This window comes from Suncus etruscus, chromosome 10, assembly GCF_024139225.1.
Source record: "Suncus etruscus isolate mSunEtr1 chromosome 10, mSunEtr1.pri.cur, whole genome shotgun sequence".
Taxonomy (NCBI): Eukaryota; Metazoa; Chordata; class Mammalia; order Eulipotyphla; family Soricidae; genus Suncus; species Suncus etruscus.
The window spans coordinates 95,351,724-95,379,146 of NC_064857.1; the positions used below are offsets into that span (position 1 = coordinate 95,351,724).

Sequence of the window (27,423 nt, forward strand, 5' to 3'; positions counted from 1 at the left end):
CGGCCCCAGTTTTTAAATAGTTTTAATGATGCATTATAAAGTACACCTGTTTAAGCATATAGAATAAAAATTTTCTGTTTATTTAGATTGCACAACTAACTTAGTACAGGTTAGGCTAAAAAGAAATCCGTGCCTTTATAGTCACTCTTTATTCCCAATCCCAGATCCAGATACAAATAGAGTCCATCCCTACTGCATAATATCAACAAACAGCTAGTGACTAACAAGGAGAACACAACATAAACATATTTACAAAAGAAAAAGGACATTTATGCTTAACTAAACTTTATCCAGTTGATTATTAACTCGTATCTTTTTTTGTCACTTTTCCTCTGCTGGCTTCAATTTTGTAATCGTATTCTAGGTAAAGCATTTATCTGATGGTAGCTAAGTCTTGTTGGCTTTAGCAGAAATGGAGCAATAATGAGAATAGACTAGAAAAGCCTGGTCTTAGGACTCCTAATGAAACTGTGGGCCACAGGATATTTACAGCATTAGAAAGTGTTTCATTGGAGTTAAATATTTCCAAGCTATTCTGAAATTATTTTTTTTTAGACACAAGTCCCCTCCGAGCAGCCAGAACCTTTGCTTTCTTTTCCTTTTGCTCTTCTTCACGTTTCTTACGTTGCTCCTCCCTAAAAGAGACAAGCACATGTTAAGCTCCCATGAAGCTCCACAGAGCATCTTAAAATCACTGTGGCTTAATGTCTACATTTAATTAGTGGGGTTTGGGTCAGTTCCTGGGTCCAGGCTTGGAGGAACTTGTAGTGTGGGGATCGAACCTGGGCATTCCATATGCAAAGCCATGCTCCAGCTCTTTGCATGCTCTCCCTGGCTGTGATGTCCCAGTGGAAACGGACATGGGGGCCAGAGCAACAGTATAGTGGGAAGGGAACTTGCCTTGCACATGGCAGACCTGAATTCAATCTATCATCCCATATGGTCTCCCAAGTCCCACTAGGAGTAATACCTGAGCACCAGCAGGTGTGATTCAAAATAAGTCATCCACTGTAAACTAACGTCCAGCACTCAGGTGGATAGACTATACAAGGAACTCTCTATCCATTGACATGTGCATCTGCTGAGGGCCTGGTTTCCCCAGGGTGAGAGCTTTTCATTTCTTGGTACATCTATATGTTTTGGGCACTTGGACTGGTGTCTGAAGGGTACCCTTATGCAGTGTGAGGCAGAGTGGACAGGCATGAGCAACCTCTGAATCTATATTCCCTTCTGAATTGCTTTTTCTTTTTGGCTCACACCCAGAGGCATTCAGGGATTATTCCTGGCTCTGCACTCAGAACTCCTGGCAGGCTGGGATTACAGGCATGAAATCTAGGTCGGCCGTAGGCATGGGCAACACTCTACCCATTGTATTATTACTCTAGCCCCATGAATTGCTTCTTTTTATTTTTGAGTCAAACCCAGCTGTGCTCAGGGATCACTACCGGTGGGCTCAGGGGAGGACCATATGGAATACTGGGGTCAAACTCTCAGGTCAGTGGCATACAAGGCAAACAACTGAACTGCTGTGCTATTTCTCTGACCCCTGAATCACTTGTTGAGCTTTGGTATAAAGTAGATGCTTGTATCCCACCTAAAACCATCCCTATTTGAATCCATAAGAGTGGGACCTATATATAAACTAATAGTTACATGTTCATTAAATACAGGATACCATCTCCAATCGATTGGGAGCAAGAGAGATAGTACAGTGACTAGGGCATTTATCTTATATGTAGCAAACCTTTTATATATATATATATATATATATATATATATATAAAAGCATCTTGATATATATATAATATAAATATATATATAAGCATCTTGATTAAAAACATGATTGTAATTGGGTTTCAATCATAAAAAGAACACCCTCTTCACCAGTACAACATTCCTATCACCAATATCCCCAATTTCCCTCTTTCTACACCCCCCCCCCCCCCCCCGCTCCCACACCACTTGTATTCGAGACAGGCATTCTACTTCTCTCACTCATTGACACGGTCACCATAGCTGTCAGTGCAGTTATTTCTCTGACTGCGCTCACCACTCTTTGTGTTGAGCTTCATTATCATGTGCCAGTCCTTCCAGCCCTCATTTCTACTGTCTCTGGGCATTATTACAATAATGTCTTACTTTTCTTAAAACCTATAGATGAGTGAGACTATTCTGTGTTTTTCTCTGACTTAGATTCCATTACATCCAGGCATAGGAAAATTTCATTTCTCCTGATGGCTGCATAATATTGCATTGTGGGGGCCGGAGAGATAGCATGGAGGTAAGGAAGGTGTTTGCCTTGCCTGCAGAAGGATGAATCCCAGCATCCCATATGGTCCCCTGAGCCTACCAGGAGCAATTTCTGAGCGTAGAGCCAAGAGTAACCCCTGAGCGCTGCCAGGTGTGACCCAAAAACAAAAACAAGCAAACAAAAACAAATTTCATTGTGTATATGTACAACAGTTTCTTTAGCCATTCATCAGTTGAAGGGTGTCTTGGTTGTTTCCAGAGTCTGGCTATTGTAAATTGTGCTGTGATGAATATAGTGTGAGGAAGGGATTTTTGAATTGTATTTTTGTGTTTCTAGGGTATATACCTAGGAGCAGTATAGCCGCATTATATGGAAGCTCAATTTCCATTTTTTTCTTTTTGAGCCACACCGGTGATCTCAGGAGTTACTCCTGGCTATGCGCTCAGTAATCGTTCCTGGCTTGGGGACCCATATGGGAGGTCGGGGGATCAAACCGCAGTCCATCCTAGGTTAGCGTGAAAAAGGCAAATGCCTTGAGCCACCCCTCAATTTCAATTTTTTTTGAGGAATCTCCATATTGTTTTCCATAAAGGCTGGACCAGTGGGCATTCCCACCAGCAGTGAATTCCTTTCTTCTCATCTCCCTGCCAGCACCAATTGTTCTTATTCTTTGTGACATGTGCCAGTCACTGTGGCATGAGATGGTACCTCACAGTTGTTTTGATTTGCATCTTCCTGATGATTAGTGATGTGGAGCATTTTTTCATGTGCCAAAACTAAGCAAATCTTGGTTTGATATCTAACACCACAAATGGTCTGCTGAGACCCAACAAAAGTGATTCCTGAGCACAGAATGTGAAGTGGTCCTTGAGCATAGCCAGTTGTGGGGAAACACTCCTCTTTCCCCAACAAACAAACAAACCAATCTCTTTAGTTTCTTGAAGTACACTAGTTGGGTAATTCTTTTTTTTTTTTTTTTTTGGTTTTTGGGCCACACCCTGTGACGCTCAGGGGTTACTCCTGGCTATGCGCTCAGAAGTTGCTCCTGGCTTCTTGGGGGGACCATATGGGATGCCGGGGGATCGAACCGCGGTCCGTCCTAGGCTAGCGCAGGCAAAGCAGGCACCTTACCTCCAGCGCCACCGCCCGGCCCCAAGTTGGGTAATTCTTAAAGGCCAATCCCAGCTCTACAATTGTCCCTCCCCTCCTCTTTATTGTCAATATACCTTGGTATTCAATACATTTATGGGTACTAAGTTTCTCCTTACTCCAAAGCTTCTGCTCCTATAAAAATACAAACTTTCTAAAAAGTTATAGATGTGGCTGATCATATCCTCACCTGGTCTTCAAACGAGGTTGTTTGTACGTGTTCTTGTGGAGGCTGACTCTACTTATATGTTCCTTTGGACAATTATTTTCTTTAGATTGTCCCCATGGTTTCAGTTTTCCTAAGTAAAAGACAGAGATAAAGATCTGTTTAAGAAAATAAATGTTTTTGGGCCAGAGTGATAACACAATGGGTAGGGGGTTTGTCTTGTATGCAGTCGACCTGGGCTTGATCCTTGGCTTTCCATTTGGTCCCTTGAGCCTACCAGGAGTTATTTCTGAGCATAAAGCCAGTAGTCTCTTTGAGCTAATTCACTAGACTAAGAAAACAAAAAAAACTTTTTTGATTTCTTAGTCACACCCAGTGGCATTCAGGAGTTATACATTTGAGAACCAGAGATAGTAGTGCTCAGAAACCTTCTGATGTCAAGGCTCTAACTCTTAGAGCAATGAAATAATTTAATATAATTAAATAAATATAAATAATAAAATAATTTAATCTAAACTCTTTCCCATGCATGGGTGATGACCCAACGCATAAGTCCTACCTTCTGCCTGAATCAAATGTAATCATATACTTCAAAACATCCACCATACCTTTGTGTGGCTCATAGTTGAGTGGACGAGACAAACTTGCTTTAAGATCAAACACTGGTTTCTTCTGGGAGATGGGAGTATTCACGGCCTTAGCAGTCCCTTTGAATGGGGTAGAAACTAAAAACAAGACAGACGTATATAAACCAAAATACTAAAGGTTTAATTAGAAAAAATAAAAGTTAAAAAAAATAAAGAAAATTAAGAATCTTATGTCCAAATTTTAGTGCTAGATAGTACAGAGATTAAGGCACTTGACTTCCAATGCCTGACCTTGATTTTATTCCTAGCACCATTTATGGTCCTGAGTCCCACCTGGAGTGTTCACTGAGCAGAAGTCAGTAGTTTGCTGACTACTGACTGAATACTGGCACTGAGCACTGCTGGGTTTTGCCCAGACTGGATTTAAAACTCCAGCTATCACATCATAGTCTATTCTACTGACATTTCTACTTCACAATTTAGTATTAGCAGTCATACTTAAATGAACACAAATAGATACGCCCTACCGCTGTGCTATCACTCCGGCCCCAAAAGTGGAATTTTTTGGTACCATATTAAACACATCTCAAGGTAAGCCAATTTTTTGCTGAAGCTCAGCACATTTATCTGGCACATTTTACAATCCTTTGCCTCACAGACTGTGGCCAGGTGAACTGTCAAATGTCAACTCTTGCCCAATTGTGAAGAGGGCCCAGGAGCTAGAAATGACTCCTGGAGCAGCAAAATACAAACCCCTGAGTTCAGGTTAGCATGCATCAACACCAGTGCTGCTTGGAAGGGACCAATGGGCACAACTGAGACAGGCCAGGAAATGTCTGCACATCCTACCAGCCAACAATCATTTAGCTCATTTATCAACAAGGATAAATTCTGGATCTTTATACTAAGTGAATGAAACAACTTATAAGAAAACTTATATGCTCTCTTTTTATTTATTTTTTGATTTTTGGGTCACACCGGCAGCACTCAGGGTTACTCCTGGCTCTACACTCAGAAATTGCTCCTGGCAGGCTCTGGGGACCATATGGGATGCCGAGATTCCAACCACTGTCCTTCTGCATGCAAGGCATATGCCCTACCTCCATGCTATCTCTCTGGCCCTCTTGTTTTATTTATGTAAAATTTCCAAATCCGGCTAACAAGGTAGCACAATGGGCTGTGCACATGTTTTGCATGTAGGCCTAAATTCAAACCTAGCACCATACAGTCAGGAATAACTTCAGAGCATGAAGTCAAAAGGAAGGATACTGAGCACTGCCAGCTGTGGCCCCCCCAAACAAAACAAAACCGCTCATGTGAGCCAGGGTGTTTGCCTTTCACACATGGCTGATCCAGGATGGACTGCAGTTTGACACCCCTACCCCCGCATCCCATCTGGTCCCCCAAGCCAGGAGCAACTCCTGAGCATCACTGGTGTGGTCCAAAAACAAAAAAACAAAAACAGCTCATGTCTGAGGATGAGGACAGAGACTGTCCATTTCGGAGGGCATGTCCTTCGTTAGAAGCCACCAAATGCAGTTAGTACTTCCCTTCTGCCTTATGTCTCTGTGTATTCTTTTGATAGAAAGCAGATTACTGCTGCTCAGAGTCCCCAGCTCTGTGACCTGGCCAGTCACAGCTGAGTCAACTGTCTAAATCTTAGCACTGTCCCTGCCTAACCCCTTTTCACATGCATACACAGGATGATGTGAAATGTTTTATGTAATACTTCTTTGCAGATGAGATCTGTATAATGGGTAAGGCAGGAACAAGAGGTCATTGAGAGGAGGAATTGTATTTTCTTGTCAGTGTCATTATATCAATCTTTTGATTTAGGAACAAAGGCATGAGGAAATACTCAGAGAGAAGCCTGAGTATTTCTTCTCTTTGGCCCTGAGTCCTCTCTTGAACATGTATTTTCCCCACACCTGCCATCTTCCTCAAAGTAAAAACTTTATTAAATAAAAGAAATACTGGGGACAAAGCAATAGCACAGTGGTAGGGCATTTGCTTTACATGCAACTAACACAGAACAGACCCTGGTTTGATTCCAGGCATCCCATATGGTCCCCCGAGCCTGCCAGGAGTTACTCCTGAGTACTGCTGGGTGTGATCCAAAAACCCAAACCCACCCCCCCAAAAAAATAGGCAATGAGCATCACCAAATGTAGCCCCAAATTCACCCCCAAGAAACAGTCTGTTTCTTTTCAGTCTGTTTCTTTTTTGTCATACACAGCAACGCTCAGGGATAACTTGTAACTCCTGGCTCTGCAAATGGGAATCACTCCCTGCTGGTTCATAGGGAGCATATGAGATGCCAGGATTTGAACCTGGGTTGGCCTTGTGCAAGACAAACGCCCTACCCATTGCTCTGTCCCCTGCATGTTGATTGTTTTTAGGCCACACTGCAGTGTGCAAGGGCTCAATCTTGGCTCTACACTGAAGAGTGTAGAGTGGGGAGGATCTGGAAAGATCCAGTGTGGTAGTGCTCCAATGCATCTGGGAGATACTCTCGTTTGTTTGTATAAAGGTAGGGTTGCTCAGTGATTTCTTTTCTGAGAATGGAAAAGTAGGACAAGTGGGCTTAAGCAATAGCACAATTGGTAGGGCATTTGCCTTGCATGTAGCCAACTTAGGTTCAAGCTGTAGCATCTCATATAATCCCTCTTAAATACTGCCAAGGTTAATACCCGAGTGAAGAGCCAAGAGTAATCCCTGAGCACCTTTAGGTATGAACACAACAAAAAAGTAGGATATTAGTATGAGAACCTTAGCAAATCTTCACATGGTTATTTTCCTGGTCACTGAAGGCAATGATCAACATTTTCTCCTCACAGAAAATGACCATCAGCATACTTCACTGAAGCTCTGAAAGTGTATAAAATTTTTTTTGTGATTTTCTAGTCTACACAATCTGAGTACAGGAATGTGGCACTTATTCTGAGAAAAATAAATGTTAATCTCATTAGCTTCAGCCTTGCAGGGTCATTCAGAGAAGACAAATCATACAACCTTCATTCTGTATTTTTTTTTTCTTTTGGGCCACACTCAGTGGCGGCAGGCAGCCAACCAAGGACTTGCAATACAAAGCACGTGCTCAAATCCTTTAAACAGCTCCATGGCCCCAGCACAGAATTCTTGGGTCAGGACCAAGAAATCACGCAGATAGCAGTTTCTGGTACACTGGCATTATTAACTCTGCTGACATTTGTTTTTTGTTCTTTTCTTTTTTTGAGGGGAGGGGGTCATACCCAGATATGGGTTTACTCCTCATCTGTACCTTTTGTTTTTTGTTTTTGGCCAAGGGCCCACTTCTGGCTTTCCACTCAGAAATCATAACTGGCAGGCTTAGGAGAACCTATGGGATGCTGGGGATCAAATCAAGATTGGCTGGATATAAGGATAACACCCTACCTGCTGTCCTATTGCTCCAGCCCCCAGGGATCACTACTGATGGGGCTTAGTGTCCATATAAGATGTTGGGGATTGAACCTGGGTCAGCTGCATGCAACACAACACCTTACCCGCTGGTACTTTCTTCAGCCCCCCAAAAGTTAAGTGAAATCAATTCTAATGTGAGATTTCATTTTTGGTTTTAAGGAGTGTTTAAAGGAGATAGATTCAACTGTAGTGAGTTGCATGGTTTAAAGATGAATCAGAAGTTAGTTCTTTCTTCTTACCAGCAGCGGAATCCCTTCTTGGGGTCTTCAATTTGTTTGTTCTGAGCACAGATTGGCCTTTTGGGGTACTACAAGGTACATTGGGAGACTTTCTGGCTGGAGTCTTGGCAAGTGAACACTTAAATTCGTTATCTTTAGTAGTGGCTGAAAACCTAAACAGAACAGTAGAACACAGGCCATCAATACATATAATCAAGGTTAGGTATATGAGAGAGAGAGAGACAGACAGACAGACAGACACTGGGGAGGGGGGATAGTTTTGGGTACAGGAAGACAAAGACAGTCCATGTAATCTGCTGCAGGAGCCACTGAGCTGTATGAGTTGGAAGCAGACATCTTTCCAAACAGATGTTTCTTGGAGGAATTTAACTTTACTTTTATCTTCAAGTCAACAGAAAATTTTCTTTTATACCTCTTTGCAGTTATACAACTAATACAATAAAGAACAGTCATATAGCTGTTATATTCCATCTTATAAAATATTAGCTTTAAGAGGCCAGAGCGATATTATAGCAGGTAGGGAGTTTGCCTGTACACGGCAAGCCCAGGTTTAATCTCCGGTATCCCATATGGTCCTTCAAGCTGTCAAGAGTGATCTTTGGGGCTGGAGCAGTGGTGCTAGAGGGTTTGATTCCCCAGCATCCCACATGGTCCCCCCAAGCCAGGAGCAATTTCTGAGCGTATAGCCAGGAGTAACCCCTGAGCTTCAATGGATGTGGCCCCAAAACAAAACAAAGAGTGATCCTTGATGGGGCCGGAGATAGCACAGCGGCAGGGTATTTGCCCTGCATGTGGCCAACACAGAACGGACCCCGGTTTGATTCCAAGCATCCCATGTGGTCCCCAAGACTGTCAGAAGCAATTTCTGAGTGCAGAGCCTGAGTAACCACTGAACACCACAGGATGTGAACCCTTCACCTCCCCTCCAAAATAAGTGATCCTTGAACTTAGAGCCAGGAATAAGCCCTGAGAACTGCTGGGTATGGCTCTGAACAAAAGTTGAAAGTACTAATCTTTAAAAATAAATGTTAAGGGGCCAGAGAGATAGCACAGCGGCTGATCATGGAGGGACATGGCTCGATTCCCAGCATCCCATATAGGCCCCTAGTCTGCCAGGGGCAATTTCTGGGTGCAGAGCCAGGAGTAACCGAGTGTCAACCAATAATTTTTTTTAAAATAAATATTACGGAGCCAGAACTATAGCACAGCAAGTAGGGTATTTGTCTTACATATAGCTGACCTGGGTTGAATATATCTATATTCAGATTTTTGGCATTCCATATGGTCCCCAAGCCAGCCTGCCAGGAATGAATCCTTCCTTCCTTTCCTTCCTTCCTTCCTTCCTTCCTTCCTTCCTTCCTTCCTTCCTTCCTTCCTTCCTTCCTTCCTTCCTTCCTTCCTTCCTTCCTTCCTTCCTTCCTTCCTTCCTTCCTTCCTTCCTTCCTTCCTCCCTTCCTCCCTCCCTCCCTTCCTCCCTCCCTCCCTCCCTCCCTCCCTCCCTCCCTTCCTCCCTCCCTCCCTCCCTCCCTCCCTTCCTTCGATTTTGGGTCACATTAAGGAGTGATTTCTGAGTGCAGAGTCAGGAGAGCTGACAGATGTGGCCCCCCAAAACAAACAAACAAAAAGAAAAATGTGGGAAACTGGGGACATTTGGTGGCAGGAAATGTAAACTGGTGAGAGGACTGGTGCTCAAACATTATATCCTTAAAACTCAGTGAAAAACTTTGTAATTCACATGATCCAGTAAATTATATATGTCATGACCCAAGACAGTTCTGGGTGGAGCTTTTCTTGCGCATAGCCAACTTCAGTTTGATCCCCTCTGTTACAAATGGTTGCTCAAGCCCTGCTATGAGTGTTCCCTGAACACAGCCAATTGTGGCTCAAAATCTAAATATGGAAAAACTGAATGTGGTGCTGAGTATCAATCTGGTTGACTGTGTGTAAAGCTTACTTTCCTCTCTTACTATCTTTCCAGCCTGTTTCATTCACATAAAAACATTTAGTGTAGGCTAGAGTGATAGCTCAACAGTGTGAGCTGTTGTGAGTTCTGCATGTAGGATCCCCAGTAAAGTGCTTGGCATCGCTTCATCTCTGTATGTCACTAAAGGTGACCCCTGAGAACAGAACTAGAAAAACCCTTGAGTACCATGGGTGTGCGCCCCAAACAGACAACCAAACAAAATCTGAAGCTGATATCCATGTGATGCAAATTGAAAGAAGTAGCTTTGAGTTCCTGGATGCCAACCACCCTTGCAGTCTTCTTACCTGACGCTCATTCTTGTGGCTGAGCACTTGCCTGACCCTTTCACACATGAAGTACTTTGAGCTGTGCCACGGTCCCGGCCTTTAGAACGCTGCTGGCTGACAGGAGTATACAGCTCATAGACATGTTCTCTTTGGGACTTTGGAGTAACCCCAAAGTCCTTGCTGCTGGGCTGCTTCTAAGGGGAGGAAAAGTGTCCTGTTAAAGCTGGCTATATATGCAGTCTTTTTTCTTTTTTTGGTTTTGGGTCACACCCGGCAGTGCTCAGGGGTTACTCCTAGCTGTCTGCTCAGAAATAGCTCCTGGCAGGCACGGGGGACCATATGGGACACCGGGTTTCGAACCAACCACCTTAGGTCCTGGATCAGCTGCTTGCAAGGCAAACGCCGCTGTGCTATCTCTCCGAGCCCCATATATGCAGTCTTGATTGGGTCGCAAGATGCAGAGGTTTGCCATCTTTCATTTTTTTTTTTTTTTTTTGGTTTTTGGGCCACACCCGGCGGTGCTCAGGGGTTACTCCTGGCTATCTGCTCAGAAATAGCTCCTGGCAGGCACGGGGGACCATATGGGACACCGGGATTCGAACCAACCACCTTTGGTCCTGGATTGGGTGTTTGCAAGGCAAACGCTGCTGTGCTATCTCTCTGGGCCCGCCATCTTTCATTTTTCCTTGCTACTTTTTCGTGTTGATCCTGCATGCTGGGCTGGACAGTTTCCTGTGCCCATGAAGCACAGTGATAGTACAGCAGACAGGGTATTTGCTTTGCAAGGGGTTGATTCAAGTTTGATCTCTGACACTCCATACAGTACACTGAGACTGCCAAGACTGACTCCTGAGTACAGTGCTCCATATTTATCCTGGCTCTGTGCTTAAATCTGAGCCAGAATTAAAATCTGAGCACTGTGTGGGTAGCCAAAAACAAACAAGTAAAAGGAAGTAAATTCTGATTGGGGACAGAGTGGCAATACAACAGGTAGATCCCCTGAAACCTACTAGGATTGATCTCGGAGTGCAGACTGCAGGAGTAAGCTCCAAGCACTGTCAAACATGGGTCCTCCTCTTCCCCAAAGTGTACCTTCTGTTTGTGCTGGGTGATGTGGTACAAAAGCCTTGGCTAGAAGCCTTATATCCAGGTCAAGAGATTGTAAATAACTCAACTAACACTGGCCAGAAAGAAATACCAATGTGGGGGCCGAAGAGATAGCATGGAGGCAAGGCATTTGCCTTGCATGCAGAAGGTCGGTGGTTTGAATCTTGGCATCCCATATGGTCCCCCGAGTCTGCCAGGAGCGATTTCTGAGCATAGAGCCAGGAGTAACCCCTGAGCGCTGCCGGGTGTAACCCAAAAACAAAAACAAACAAACAAACAAACAAAAAAGAAATACCAATGAATCAGAAATATGGCAGTTTTGGGTTTAACAAACTGCAAGTCAAACCTGTATTCCTGAAAAAAAAATTTTATGATTCCCATGCAGAAATTAAAATAGTTTTCCTCTAACTCTGTCCCTCCTACAAATTAGTTTGTTCATTGTTGTTTAAAAACAAGATAGTGTCAGAGCCAGAGCAATAACACAGTAGTAGGGCGTATACCTTGCATGCAGCCGACCAAGGACTGCCAGTGATTTGAATCTCGGCATTCCATATGGTCTCTCACCTAGCCTGTTGGGAGTGATTTTGAGCACAGAACTAGGAGTAACCCTTGAGCACCGGGTGTGACCCAAAAAAACAGAAAAAGAAAAAGGAAAAAGAACAAGATAGTGGGTAAAGTGCTTACTTTGCAGGTAGTTCACCAAAATTTTTTTTTTTTTTTGGTTTTTGGGTCCACACTCGTTGGCGCTCAGGGGTTCCTCCTGGCTCTATGCTCAGAAATCGCTCCTGGCAGGCTCGGGGGACCCTATGGGATGCCAGGATTCGAACCACAACCTTCTGCATGAAAGGCAAATGCCTTACCTCCGTGCTATCTCTCTGGCCCCCAGTTCACCAGATTTTGATCCAGGCATCCTATGTGGATCCTCCAAGCACTGCCAAGAATGAACCTTGAGTGCAGATCAAGGAGTAAACCCTGACTAATGCAGGGTCTGGCCCAAAAACAAGTCTCCCCCAAGTCAACAACAACAAAAAACATGAACACTAGAATGGGGGTTGGAGTGATAGTATAGTACAGTCAGTAGGTATTTGCCTTGTATGAAGCCGACCCACGTTCAATTCCTGGAATCCTATTTGGACCCCAAGCCTTCCAGTAATAACTCCTGAATGCAGAGCCAGGAATAACGCTGGCATGTCAGAATATGGTCTGAAGACAAAACGGAACATAAAGGGAACATTATGGGGTCAGAATGATAGCACAGCTGTAGGGCGTTTGCCTTGTTCGTGGCCAACTGGGGACAGACTCTGGGTTCAATTCCTGACATCCCATATGGTCCCCCAAGCCTGCCAGGAGTGATTTCTGAATACAGAACCAGGAGTAACCCTGAGCACCACCAGTGTGACCTCCTCGCCCAAAAAAAGGAATCTTAGTGGTCTGAAGCATATATTTTGCATATACTTGCAGCACTGGAAGGGCCATGAATGCTGAGAAAGAGCAGCCTTTGAACAGCACTAGGCATGGTCCAAAACCCAAATAAATAAATTAAAACAAACAAACAAACAAAAAAAAATTCTAGGTTGAGGAAGTAGCACAAAAGGATAAAGTTTGCTTTTAGGGGCCGGCGAGATGGCGCTAGAGGTAAGGTGCCTGCTGCCTTGCCTGCGCTAGCCTAGGACGGACCGCGGTTCGATCCCCCAGCATCCCATATGGTCCCCCAAGCCAGGAGCGACTTCTGAGCGCATAGCCAGGAGTAACCCCTGAGCGTCACCGGGTGTGGCCCAAAAACCAAAAGAAAAAAAGAAAAAAAAAAGTTTGCATTTTAGAGCCCCCATTCAATATCTAGTATAACATCATCCCAAGCACTGGCAGCTATGCCTCAGGTGCGAAAAACAACCAACCCTTTCCAGTAGTAGAGATCTGGCTTAGTGGTATAATGATCCTTTTCATGTATGAAACGCTGAAGTTGATCTCACAATACCCACCAATCCAATTACATCCAAGTGTTTAATTGTACAATACCATATAAAAAAAAAAAGTGGATTAAATTATAGGGGCCGGCGAAGTGGCGCTAGAGGTAAGGTGCCTGCCTTGCAAGCGCTAGCCAAGGAAGGACCACGGTTCGATCCCCTGTTGTCCCATACGGTCCCCCCAAGCCAAGTGGCGCTAGAGGTAAGGTGCCTGCCTTGCAAGCGCTAGCCAAGGAAGGACCACGGTTCGATCCCCTGTTGTCCCATACGGTCCCCCCAAGCCAGGGGCAATTTCTGAGCGCTTAGCCAGGAGTAACCTCTGAGCATCAAATGGGTGTGGCCCGAAAAAACAAACAAAAAAAAACAAAAGAAAAGAATTACAAATAGTATGGTCCCCTGTGCCTGCCAGGGGCGATTTCTGAGCCTAGAGCCAGGAGTAAACCCTGAGCACTGCCAGGTGTGACCTAAAAACCAAAAAAAAAAAAAAAAAAAAAGAAATTTACAAATAGGGGACCGGAGTGGTGGCGCAGTCGGTAAGGCCTCTGCCTTGCGCATGCTGCCTAAAATGGACCACAGTTGGATCCCCCGGCGTCCCATATGGCCCCCCAAGCCAGGAGCGATTTCTGAGCAGATAGCCAGGAGTAACGCTTGAGTGTGACCAGTATGGCTGAAAAAAAAAAATTACAAATGGGGGGCTGAAGCGGTGGCACAAGCGGTAAGGCATCTATCTGTCTTGCCTGCACTAGCCGAGGACAGACAGTGGTTCGGTCCCCAGGCGTCCCATATGGTTCCCCAAGCCAGAAGCAATTTCTGAGCACGTAGCCAGGAATAACCCCTGAGTGTCACCGATGTCACCCAAAAAGCAGAAACCAAAAAAAAAAAAAAAAAAATACAAATAAGGAAATGAGGGCTGGAGAGATAGCATGGAGGTAGGGCATTTGCCTTGTATGCAGGACAGTGGTTCGAATCCCGGCATCCCAGATGGTCCCCCCCAGCCTGCCAGGAGTGACCCCAAAACAAAATTAAAAAAGGGAAAAAACAAAAAGCAGTAAAATTAAATATAAGAAAACAGGGGCCAGAGAGATAGCACAGTGGTAGGGTATTTGCCTTGCACGCAGCCAACCCAGGACAGATGGCGGTTTGAATCCCAGTATCTTATGTGGTCCCCCGTGGCTGCCCGGACTGATTTCTGATCGCAGAGCCAGGAGTAAGCCCTCAACACACACTGACCCAAACCAAAACCAAAAAAAAAAAGAAAAAAAAAATTTTATCTTTTGACCACATCCAGTGGTATTTAGTGGTCACTTCTGGCCCTGGATTGATCCCTGGAACATATATGGACTCCTGAGTACTGCCAGGAGGGGCCTAATATTCCCTGTGGAGGGTAGAGGTAACATATTAATGTTTGGTGTCATTATTTTATATGGGGCTGGAGCATAGGGCAGTAGGGCGATAAGGCGTTTGCCTCGGAAGCAGCCAACCCAGAACAAATGGTGGTTCAAATCTCAGCATCCCTGAGCCTGTCAGGAGTGATTTCTGAGTGCAGAGCCAGGAGTAACCCTTGGGCACGGCCAGGTGTGACCCAAAAACGAAAAAAAAAATTTTATTTTATCAACATACCTTCAATTCATTAAGTAACTTGCGTTCTTCGAAAATTTTCTTTTTCCTTTCCATATATTGATAAATGGACTCCATTTCCTCAAAACGAGCCTCATGAAGTTTCTTAAAGTCTAGAATATTATCCAAAATATACAGATTAGTAGAAAGACAAAAACTCCAGGGCTGGAGAGATAGCATGGAGGTAGGGCATTTGCCTTGCATGCAGAAGGATGGTGGTTCGAATCCTGGCATCCTATATGGTTCCCCGAGCCTGCCAGGAGCGATTTCTGAGCGGAGAGCCAGGAGTAACCCCTGAGCACTGCCGGGTGTGACCCAAAAACAACAACAACAACAACAACAACAACAACAAAACAAACAAAAAAGGCAAGAACATTTATTCATTTTCTTTTCTCTCTCCTTCCTTCCTTCCTTCCTTCCTTCCTTCCTTCCTTCCTTCCTTCCTTCCTTCCTTCCTTCCTTCCTTCCTTCCTTCCTTCCTTCCTTCCTTCCTTCCTTCCTTCTTCTCTCCCTCCCTCCCTCCCTCCCTCCCTCCCTCCCTCCCTCCCTCCCTCCCTCCCTCCCTCCCTCCGTTTTTGGGTCACACCCGGCAGCGCTCAGGGGTTATTCCTGATTCTATGCTCAGAAATCACTCCTGGCAGGCTGGGGGGGGAGGGGCACGCATATGGGATGCTGGGATTCAAACTACCTACCTTCTGCATGCAAGGCAAATGTCTTACCTCCATGCTATCTCTCTGGCCCCCATTTTGTATTTCTTTTTTTTTTTCAGGCCACACCCATTTGATGCTCAGGGGTTACTCCTGGCTAAGCCCTGAGAAATTGCCCCTGGCTTGGGGGGACCATATGGGGGGGATTGAACCGTGGTCGTGATCTTTCCTTGGCTAGCGCTTGCAAGGCAGACACATTACCTCTAGCGTCACCTCGCCAGCCCCTTTTTATATTTCTTAATACTTATTCTTTATTCTCATTTCTGAACCTTTTAATTTTGGCATTGTGAAATTACAAAGTTATTTATGATTGGGTTGCAAGCATACAATATTTCAACACCAATTTAATCACTTTACCAGCATCCACTTCCTTCCACCAATGAAGCCCCTGAATTCCCTTTTCTTTGGGGGAACCTATACCCACTAGTGCTCAGGGATTACTCCTGGCTCTGCCTCAGTGATCAATCCTGGTAGGTTCAGGAGATTATATTGGGTGCCAGGATTGAACCAGCGGGCTATGTACAGGTGGTCAAATGCCTATTTTTATTCTCAATTGTTTTTTGGTTTATTTTGGGCTATACCTGGTGATGGTCAGGAGTTACTCTTGGTTTTGTACTCCAGAATCACTCCTGGAGGTGCTCAGGCGACTACAGGGTGCCAGGATCAAACATGGGTTGACCACATGCAACACAAATGCCTTACCAGCTATACTGTATCTCTGTTCCCATCATTGACTTTGTTTTGTTTTGTTTTTGTTCTTTTGGTTTTTGAGCCATATCTGGTGGTGCTCAGAAATCACTCCTGGCATCACTTATGGCTCGAGGGAACCATAAGAGTTGACAAGGATCAAACCGGAGTCAGTCATATGCAAGACAAATGCCTTACCTGCTATGCTATTGCTCCAGCTGAGGGGTTACTCCTAGCTCTCTACTCAGAAATTGGTCCTGGCAGGCTCGGGGGACCATATGGGATACCAGGACTCAAACCAATGTCTTTCTGCATGCAAGGCAAATGCCCCACTTCCATGCTATCTTTTCTCCCTCCTCTCAGAATTTTTTTTTTTTTTTTTGGTTTTTTGGACTATACCAGGCGGTGCTCAAGAGTTACTCCTGGCTGTCTGCTCAGAAATAGCTCCTGGCAGGCACGGGGGACCATATGGGACACTGGGATTCGAACCAACCACCTTTGGTCCTGGATCAGCTGCTTGCAAGGCAAACGCCGATGTGCTATCTCTCCAGGCCCTCCTCTCAGAATTTTTAATGTCCAACTTTAGACTCATCTTTGTTAATGTTTTAATTTAAAAAAAAAAGTTTTTTTTTGAAACAAGGGCAAAATGCATTCATCTTAAACATTACCAGACACCTGACACTTCTTCATCACTTTTGGTGGTACAGATGTTTGTGGTTATCCCATGGTAAAGGACTCAGAGTGCCTGAGACATGGCTCACTCCTGGCATGAGTGAGGTCATGGTTTCAATTTTCAACACAGCAAAAACTTCGAAAGTCATAGCTTTATCCTATACTATCAATCATCCAAATGACTTCTATTTGACCATCATAAATTTTCTGCTTAACAATTATTAATGAATATACCTAGGATTGACAGACATTTGCTGTAAAGCAGCAAGCAGTCCCTGTTTGTGGTTTGCAGCCTCGTGGTATGGTTCCTGTAGTCTCTATTTTTGGGGGATGGGGGTCATCTGATGCTGCTCAGGGGTTATTCCTGACTCTGTGCTCAAAAATCATTCCTGGCAGAGTGTGGGGGACTATATGGAATACAGCAGAGTCAAATTTGGGTCAGCCACATGCAAGGAAAGAGCCCCACTCACTGTATTGCTCTGGCCAATGTTCTTCTCTTACAAAACTTAAAAATGCTCAGAACTATTTGTTGCTCATAGACCATATACATATATACATGCATTCAGGCTATGGTAGCATGGCATGCTTCCTGATACACTGTATGATAAAATATAATAATAAAATAGGGACCAAAGCGATAGTACAGCAGTAGGGTGCTTGCCTTGCACGTGGCTGACCCAGGACGGACCTCAGTTCAATCCCCGACTTTCCATATGGTCCCCTGAGCCAGGAGCGATTTCTGAGCACATAGCCAGGAGTAACCCCTGTGTGTCACTGGGTGTGGCCCAAAAACCAAAAAAAAAAAAAAAAAAAAAGAAAAGAAAAAGAATAAAATATATTTATTAGATTGCCAATATATGCTGAGAGCGATATTCCAAGTCCTACAAATACGTAAGCCTCAATTAAGATTCTTCTATGTGCAGAGCAATACAAAGTAGAGAATTCCATGTCTGACAATCTCTCTCTTCCTTTTTGTTTTACTGGAAAGGAAAGAAACTGATGGGCCTGGAGAGATAGTACAACTGGCAAAATCCTTGCTCTGAATGTGGCTAAAAATGGTTCAATCCTAGGCACTATATATGGCTTCCTCAATCAAGAACTACCAGGGATGATTCCCGAGCCCAGAGCCAGGAATAGCTAAAAAAGAGAGGCAGGAGTGATAGTACAGCAGATAGGGCATTTACCTAGCATTCAGCTGACCTGGTTTCAAAACCAGGTCTCATATGGTGCCTCAAGCACAGCCAGGAGTAATTCCTGAGTGCAGAGCGAGGAGTAACCCAAGTACTCCTGGCTGTGGCACAAAAGCCAAAAGTAAAACAAAATGAAGAAAAAAGAATAAAAAAGAAAGGAAACAGGGGCCGGAGAGATAGCATGGAGTGGTAAGGCGTTTGCCTCTCATGCAGAAGGTTAGTGGTTCGAATCCCGGTGTCCCATATAACCCCTGAGCCTGCCAGGAGCGATTTCTGAGCGCAGAGCCAGGAGTAATCCCTGAGCACTGCCAGGTGTGACCAAAAAGCAAAAGACAAAACAAAACAATATAAAAACAACAAAAAAGAGAGGAAACAAAGGAAAGAGAGATAAAGTGGAAAAAGAAAAGAGAAAATGAATAGGCAAGAAGGGAGAGGGAGAGAGGGGAAGGAAGGCGAGAGTAAGAGAAACTGCAGGGAGGCCATTCATTACTTTTCATTTTCAGATTTTATTGGATCCTGCTGTTAGCTGCTTTGCTAGTTAATCAAAAGTGGGAAAATAGGAGCTGGAGCGATAGCACAGAGGTAGGGCATTTGTTTGCATGCTGCCAACCTGGGACGGACCTGGGTCCAATCCCCAGGATCCCATTTGATCCCGAGCCTGCCAGGAACGATTTCTGAGCACAGAGCTAGGAGTAACCCCTGAGCACCACTGGTGTGACCCCAAAACAAACAAAAGTGGAGAAACAGCTTCAGTCATTCTAGTTAGCATCTTGATTTGACAGGTAACATAATTATAACCACTTTAAATGAAGAGGAAACAGCTTTACTAAGGAAAAAAATCATTGCCCAGAATCTTGCAACTAGAAAACGAGAGGACAGATATCAATATAGTAGTCCTAGCACACAGCATCCTGTCCCACCCATATCAGCCCAGAGGGCCAAGCATCCTTTCAGTTCATCCCTTCAACTGTGCCAAGAGACTTACTTGGAGTGAGAGTATTTGCGATTCTTCTCTTTCTCCTAGATTTAACGAATTCATCTGTGTCAAGAGACTTCTTTTTTCCTGAGAGTATCTTTGCATCTTCATGGTCTGAATCCAAAGATAAAGAACTAATGAAAAACTTAAAATTCTTCCCAGGACCAGAGTGAGTATACTAGGTGCTTTTCTTGCAAATAGTCAACCTAGGTTTGATCCCTGGTACCCCATATGGTCCCCCAAGGCAGCCAGGAGTAATTCATGAGCAGAGTCAGGAATTATTGAGCAAGAAATGCTGGTTGTGGCCCACTTACCCTCCAATTCCCCCCAAGAAATTCTTCCCAGTCAATGTTCATAAGTGAACCCAGGAAATTTTTATGTGAGGGTCTGGGCAAGGTGTGGAGAAGACAGTGCAAAAGAGGAGAGTTAGTTCTAGTTTGCTGCAATTTTTAACTCAGATGCTTCATAAACTTAGGACTTTGATGCTTTTTGTACAAAAGCTATATATAAATACTGAAATGCAGAACACCTTGTTTCCAGCATTTTATAACAGACTTGTGACTGTTACAAATAGAATAAAGTCAGATTCCTCCCAGCTAAGACACTTAATATTTGACACCTTTCCTCATTCTTCTGCTTGTTTTATTTCTGCTCTTTAAATCCAGTTGAAGTTGGGGCCAGAGCAATAGCACAGTGTTATGGTGTTTGCCTTGCACAGAGCTGACACAGGACAAACCAGATTTAGTCCTCAGCATCCAATACGTTCCCCTGAGCCTGCCAGGAATGATTTCTGAGCACAGTGCTAGGAGTAACCCAAGTACTGCTGGGTGTGGACCCAACCCCCCAATTATCTTTTTAACCCAGTTTCAGTTATGGTATATTATCTTAAGTTTGTAAACCCTCTTCCTTCCATCACAGTCATGAGGAAACCTATTACAAAGTATGCAAGTGGGCCTGGAAGTTTGCTCAGTGGTAGAGAACATGCCTTACAAATCTCTCTCTCAAACACGCTTGTGGAGTTTCAAGAAATACTACTAATAAAGGCTGCATTATCCAATGCAGCCAGAAAATAGAAGAGTGATGAGACAGAGTATGCAGGGCTGTGGGGTTTCTGCTGGAGATTGGCTCAAAAACGAAAAAGGAGGGCTGGAGTGATAGCACAGCTGTAAGGCATTTGCCTTGCATGGGACTGACCCAGAATGGGCCTGTGTTCGATTCCAGGTGTCCCGTATGGTACCCCGAGCCAGGAGTGATTTTTGAGGGTCTCCAGGTGTGGCCCAAAAACCAAACAAACAAAAAGGAAGGGCTGAAGGTCAAGCATCTGCTCTGCCAGGAGTGATTCCTGAGCGAAGTAATAGGTAAGCCCTGAGCACTGTTGAGTGTGGCCAAAAACAAAATATAAATAAAATCAAAGAGGGTTCTTGCCAGCGTTTTATGTAACACTGACCATCAGCACACATAAAACATAAATGCTTGCAGATGAAAAAGATAGGTTTTAGGGCCAGGAGAGATAGCACAGCGGTGTTTGCCTTGCAAGCAACCGATCCAGGACCAAAGGTGGTTGGTTCGAATCCCAGTGTCCCATATGGTCCCCCGTGTCTGCTAGGAGCTATTTCTGAGCAGACAGCCAGGAGTAACCCCTGAGCACCACTGGGTGTGACCCAAAAACAAAAACAAAAAAAACAAAAAAAAAAAAAAAAGAAAAAGATAGGTTTTTATTAATAAATATTAACATTCAGAGGTTACACTGATAGTGCAGTAAGTACAGGCAATTTCCTCGTACATGGCAGATCTGGGTTCATACCTGGCATCCCATATTGAGCAATTATCCAAAAAATTAAAGAAAATCCCACTTAGGGAAGATGGCTCAAAGTGCTTAAGTGTACAGTTTGCATGAAAGAACCTATGGTTTCATCACCAGCACTGTATGGTCTACTGAGAACAAAGCTGGGAATAGCTCTCTACACTATTGCTATAGTTCAAATAACAAAATACAAATAAAAAAACAAAAACAAAATCCTGTAACATGATGCTAGAGGGGCCGGAGAGATAGCATGGAGGTAAGGCATTTGCCTTTCATGCAGGAGGTCATCAGTTCGAATCCCGGCGTCCCATATGGTCCCCTGTGCCTGCCAGGAACAATTTCTGAGCCTGGATCCAGGAATAATCCCTGAGCACTGCCGGGTGTGACCCAAAAACCACAAAAAAAACAAAAACATGATGCTAGAGTTTAAGTAGTGTTTGAAATTATACTCCCCCTTTTTGTTTTGGTATTTGGGTCACACCCAACAGTGCTCAGGAGTCATTCCTAGGTGTGACCCAAAAAAACAAACAAACAAAAAAAGATAAAAAATAAAATAAAATAAAAATAGAGCTTTTGGAGCTGGAGAGATAGCATGGAGATAAAGCATTTGCCTTGCATACAGAAGGTTGGTGGTTCGAATGCCGGCATCCCATATGGTTCCCCGTGCCTGCCAGGAGCGATTTCTGAGCATAGAGCAGGGGTCTCAAACTCAATTTACCTGGGGGCTGAGGAGGCAAAGTCGGGGTGGGGCAGGGCCGCATAAGGGATTTCGCTTACCGAATATTCGCCATAAAAAATCGCATTAGTAAGAAAAAAATCGCAAAAAATCACATTAAACATTTGCATGCCCTGAACGGAACTGCTCAGGGTATGCGAATGTTTAATGCGATTTTTATTGTGATTATTCAGTAAGTGAATAATCGCGAATACTGCAATATTTGAAGGCTGGCCGCGGGCCACAAAATGCTGTACGGAGGACCGCAAACACGGGTCGAGAGTTTGAGACCCCTGGCATAGAGCCAGGAGTAACTTCGGAGCGCTACCGGGTGTGACCCAAAAACAAACAAAAATAAAAAATAGTGCTTTTACAGAGAGGATCCAATTAAAAAGTCAAGAAGGTGGTTCTTAATGTAATTGAAGGGAAGATCTTTGTTTTTCAGGGGTGGGGGTGCACACCCAGCAGTGTTCAGAGATTACTCCTGGCTATACACCTAGGATTCATTCCTGGTGGTGCTTGAAGGACCAAACGGTATGCTGCAGATTGAATCTGGGTCAGTAGCACACAAAGCAAACACCCTGCTTGACATCGAATAGCTCTGGCCCTAATTGGGGTTCCTTCATGATGGCAGGTGAGGAAGAGACACAAAAAGCCCATTCAGGGGACCACAGACCACTACTGAGAAGCCGCTACATGGTGAGTGTGAGACAGTTTGGCCTTGGCTCCACTATCATCCATGCCTGTAGTCCAGCTACATAGGGGCCCCTGTTGGGGTGTAGCCAGATCAGAACATAAAGAACAGCAGTTCTAGCAATGCTTCTGGGGCTACCTATTATGCCTCCTTTCTCTGAGGCCAAGGCACTCTCATCCTGATCTGGGAGAAAAGGAACTGCCACAGGTGCACTGAGCGACAAGTCGTCCAGCTCCTCTTGATCCTGTGATGCCACGGAGCCACTTTCTTTAATCTCTGAATGATCTTCCTGCAGATATAAAAAGGAAATAAATTATATAAGTAAGAAGTAATCACTACTTTCTCAAAGCAGAGATGAATCAAGGGGAAACGACTAAGGTAAGGAGAAAAATGGGGATATCCAAGTGGTATGTCTGATCCTTCCCTTAGCAGCCAGAGGCTTGCAGTGATCAGCATAGTCCTCCAGCCACACAGGGCCCAATGAGGACAAAAACGGACTCTGAGGATCTTAGCACCAGTGTGAGGCTGCTCAGTTGCACCCCACTTCACCTGTAGGTTAGGGGTGGTGTGCAGGGTACTCTGCTTTCTTTTGGTTTTAGTGATGTGGCCAGCTGATTCTCTCTGAGTGCAGATCTGTACCTGAGTCTCACTACATTCACCCTGAAAAGACACATATCAATCTGCTGTATCTATGCAATTATAACACTTAGAGTGAAACAGACTTTAAACTGAATAATGCCTAGACACATGAAAGATCTGTTTTAAATGGTTTAACAGTGACCAGACCTAACAGTGGTTAGGATGCAAAAAACGACATTGAGCTCCCATATGATCCAGATATACCAATCCTAGGGATATATCCAAAGAACACAAAAACACAATTCAAAAATGCTTGTCGCACACCTATATTCTTGCAGTGCTATTTACAATAGCCAGAATCTGGAAACAACCCAGATGCCTAACAACAGATGAGTGGCTAAAGAAACTGTGGTACATATACACAATGGAATACTATGCAGCCGTCAGGGGAAAAAATGAAATCATGAAATTTTCCTATACACAGATGGATATGGAAACTATTATGCTGAGTGAAATAAGTGAGAAAGAGGGCCCGGAGAGATAGCACAACGGTGTTTGCCTTGCAAGCAGCCAATCCAGGACCAAAGGTGGTTGGTTCAAATCCCGGTGTCCCATATGGTTCCCCCGTACCTGCCAGGAGCTATTTCTGAGCAGACAGCCAGGAGTAACCCCTGAGCACTGCCGGGTGTGGCCCAAAAACCAAAAAAAAAAAAAAGGAATAAGTGAGAAAGAGAGTTAGACACAGACTAGTTTCATTCATTTATGGGTTTTAAGAAAAATAAAAGACATTACTGTAATAACACATAGAAATAAGAGATGAAGGCTGGAAGGATGGCCCAAAATATGAAGCTTACCACAAATAGTGTTGAGTGAAGTTAGAGAAATAATTACACCAACAACTCTCATGACAATGGTGGTGCATGAGAGAAATAGAATGCCTATCTCAAATACGGGCAAGGGGTGGGGGAGAAGGAAAATGGGGCTCATTGGTGGTGGGAATGTTGCACTGGTGAAGGAGGGCTGCTTATTCTTTAAACTGAAACCCAACTACAAACATGTTTGTAATCACAGTGCTTAAATAAAGGTATTATTAAAGAAAAGATATGAGGGCTGGAGCGGTGGCACTATCTGTAGGGTGGCCTTGCACATACTGACCTAGGATGGGCCAAGGTTCAATCCCCCACTCCACCCCCGCATCCCATATGGTCCCCCAAGACAGGAGCAATGTCTTTTTTTTGTTTTTGTTGTTTTGGGGTCACATCCGGCAATGCTCAGGGGTTACTCCTGGCCCTACACTCAGAAATCGCTCCTGGCAGGCTCAGGGGACCATATGGGATGCCGGGATTCGAACCACCGTCCTTCTGCATGCAAGGCAAATGCCTTACCTCCATGCTATCTCTCGGGCCCTATCAGGAGCGATTTCTGAGCGCATAGCTAGAAGTAACCTCTGAGAGTCACCGGGTATACCCCCTCCCCCACCCCAAAAAAGATATGAGACTAGGAGTGTGAGAATCAGAAGGTGCAAGAAGAGGTTCAGGAGAGCAGAAAGCAAGAGAGATGTTTTTGGTCTCTTCCTTCTAATACCTCACGTAGTCACGGGAAGACTGTTTTAGAGAGAAACTATTTCCTCTACAGAACAGGTGCTCCACGCAGGAGCAATAACTCAGCATTAGCAAGTTTGCTTTGCATGCAGCCAATCAAGGACGAATCCGTGTTCGATTCCCCGCATCTCTGATGGTTCCCCAAGCCTGTCAAGAGTGATTTCTGAGCGCAGAGCCAGAATAACCCCCGAGCGCCACTTGATGTGGCCCAACAACGTCTCCCCAAACCAAAAGAACTGGTGCCCTAGGTCACACATGTTTTTGCTGAAAAGACACATTTAAAGTACTCATGAGATTCATGGAGAGGGACCATGCTCCCTCTGCACACACACCCCCCAAAAAAAAAGAGATGGAGAGAATACAACAAGGCTCTACTTGTTGCATGTAGAAGACCCAATTGACACTGGAGCACAGAAGCAGGAGTGACCCCTGAACATCAGCAGCAATAGCCCCAAAACAAAAGGAACCCTGAAGCTGGAGCCATAGTACTGGGGGTAGGGTATATGTCTTGCACTGGCCAACCCAAGTTTAATCATATATGGTCCCCCAGGGAACCACCAGGATTCATCCCTGAGCATTACTTATAAAAAAAAAAAAAAAATCAAAGTCAACCTCTCCCACCCCCCAAACTAAAGGAATCCTAACACCAGTAACAGGTGGTCTGTTTAAGTGCAGGGTATTACAAGTATCTGTGGGGGCCAGAGAGATAGCATGGAGGTAAGGCGTTTGCCTTGCTTGCAGAAGGTCGGTGGTTCGAATCCTGACATCCCATCTGGTCCCCTGAGCCGGCCAAGACAGATTTCTGAGCATAGAGACAGGAGTAACCCCTGAGTGCTGCCGGGTGTGACCCTCCCCCCCCCCAAAAAAAAAAAAACAAAAGAAAGAAGTATCTGTGGTGAGCATGTGCTGCCAGGGATGCAGGGCACAGTCTAGCCCCATCAGAAAAATCAAGTCCAGCTCAACATTGCAGAAGCTATTTCCATTTGAAAGAGCAGAGTTTTCTAGTCCCTTCTCCATTCACACCATCTAGGCAACTCCCAATAACCTTAGCCTGAGGGCCTCTCATTGAAGAGCTCACCATTTAGAACAAACCAATTATGAAAAAGATATACTGCTACCACCAGCCAAAATGTTTGGTGAAGAGTGTCTTAGGTATTTTTTTTTTTTTTCTTAGGTATTTCTTGGCTAATCCTGGACCAATCCCTGGCACTGCATTTGGTCTCCTGAACATCCCTAGGAATGATCCCTGAGGACAGAACCAGGAGTAAGTCCCGAACAAAGCCTGATGTGACCAAAAAAAAACCCTAATCAATCAACAAATCAAATAGCTCCTTTTAAGTTACAAAGTGCTTATTCCTCACATTAATGAAATCATTGCTTTACTATTTAATCAATAATAATAATAATAGGAGCCGGAGAGAGGTAGGGCATTTGCCTTGAAAGAAGGACGGTGGTTTGAATTAAGGCATCCATATATGGTCCCCGAGCCTGCCAGAAGCGATTTCTGAGCGTAGAGCCAAGAGTAACCACTAAGAGCCCTCAAAAACCCCAAAAACCAAAGTCCAAACAAAGTGATTTAAGAAAGTTACTTACATGATTCTTTTCTTTGGTTGTTTCTTGCTCCAGGTGAGCTTTCAAGGTTTTTAACAACTTGTCAGCCTGCAAAGAAAAATCTCTTAGAGCCAAAAATAAAATAATAAACACTGAACAGAAGCTGGAGAGAGTAAGGGTAAGGTAAGGGTAAGGTGCTTGCTTGCCTTTCAGGGGTCTCAAACTCGCGGCCCGTGGGCTGCAAACGACCCTCCGTACAACATTTTGTGGCCCTGCCCTAGAGGAATCTTGTTTTGTTTTGTTTTAGTTGTTTGGGTCACACCTCCAATGTTCAAGGCTTACTACTGACTTTGCACTCAAGGATCACCCCGACTTTGCCTCCTGCGGCCCCCAGGTAAATTGAGTTTGAGACCCCTGCAGGAGCTGACTTTTTAGTTACATCCCCAGCACTGCACAGGGTGCCCCTGGCACCACCAAGAGTGATTACTGAGTCCAGAGCCAGGAAGAAGCCCTAAGCACTGCCAGGTAGAACCCAGAAGAAACAAAAATTAAAGTTAAAATAAGTCAATAGGGGCCAGGAGATAGCACAGCAGTAGGGCGTTTGCCTCGCTCGCAGCAGACCCAACCCGGGATGGACAGTGGTTCAAATTTCAGCATCTCATAGGGTCCCCCGTGCCTGCCAGAAGCGTTTTCTGAGCGCAGAGCCAGGAGTAAACCCTGAGTGCCGCCGGGTGTGACAGCTCCCTCCCCCCAAAAGTCAATAAACACTGTTTTTGTTTTGGGTGATACCAATGCCAGGTGTCAGGGCTCTGCGCTCTTCCTATGGGATTAATCATACCAGGATTAAGCCCAGGTTGGCTGCATGAAAGCCAAGTGTCCTACCTGCCGTACTCTCTCCAGCCCCAATAAACAGTTTTTGTTTGGGGGCCACACCCGGCGTTGCTTAGGGATCACTCCTGGCAGGCTTGGGGGAGCGTTCGGAATGCCTGGGATTGAATCCAGGTCTGCAGAGTGCAAGGCACAAGTCCTGCCCCGCGCTATTGCGCCGGCCCTGCAATGAGCAGCCTTGCGCGCCCCTCTGGATTCTAAGGATCGTCTCGACTGAGATGTCATTTGCAATGAACAGAGCCGAGGGGATGGCTCAGAGGGACGAGCACACGCTTCGCGCGCATCCCTAGCGGCGAGCTCACGGTCCCCGGAGCAGGACGTCGGGCGCTCGGCGAGGCTCCGGCTCCACCCACACCTACCCTCAGGTTAGCCCGGAGGCCGCGACTCTTGGCGAGACTCTGCAGGTCGCAGTACGCGAAGGAGTCCAGCTCGGCGGCCGAGGGGACCGGCATCGTGTCGGAGGGCCGCGCCGCCTCGCAGACGTTGCCCAAGTGGCTCCGCCGCCAGCGGGACGCTCCACTAGACCCGCTCGAGTTTAAACCAGCAGAACGAGCTCCCATTGGCCGGAAAGACTTCCCCAAACAGACG

At 45.0% G+C, this 27,423-nt stretch overlaps 1 protein-coding gene across 1 annotated transcript; it reads right to left on the bottom strand.

The window, feature by feature from the left end:
- Positions 1–407: 407 nt before the first annotated feature.
- Positions 408–27,316, bottom strand: NUSAP1 (nucleolar and spindle associated protein 1). Its single transcript, XM_049781471.1, has 10 exons — positions 27,195–27,316; positions 25,990–26,055; positions 22,355–22,505; positions 19,013–19,117; positions 14,775–14,884; positions 10,102–10,277; positions 7,834–7,985; positions 4,175–4,291; positions 3,591–3,699; positions 408–635 (listed from the first exon to the last, which is right to left on the bottom strand). Exons 1-10 carry the CDS (start codon positions 27,285–27,287, stop codon positions 542–544), a joined length of 1,173 nt encoding a protein of 390 aa, XP_049637428.1. The 5' UTR covers positions 27,288–27,316; the 3' UTR covers positions 408–541.
- Between the last annotated feature and the right edge of the window lie 107 nt (positions 27,317–27,423).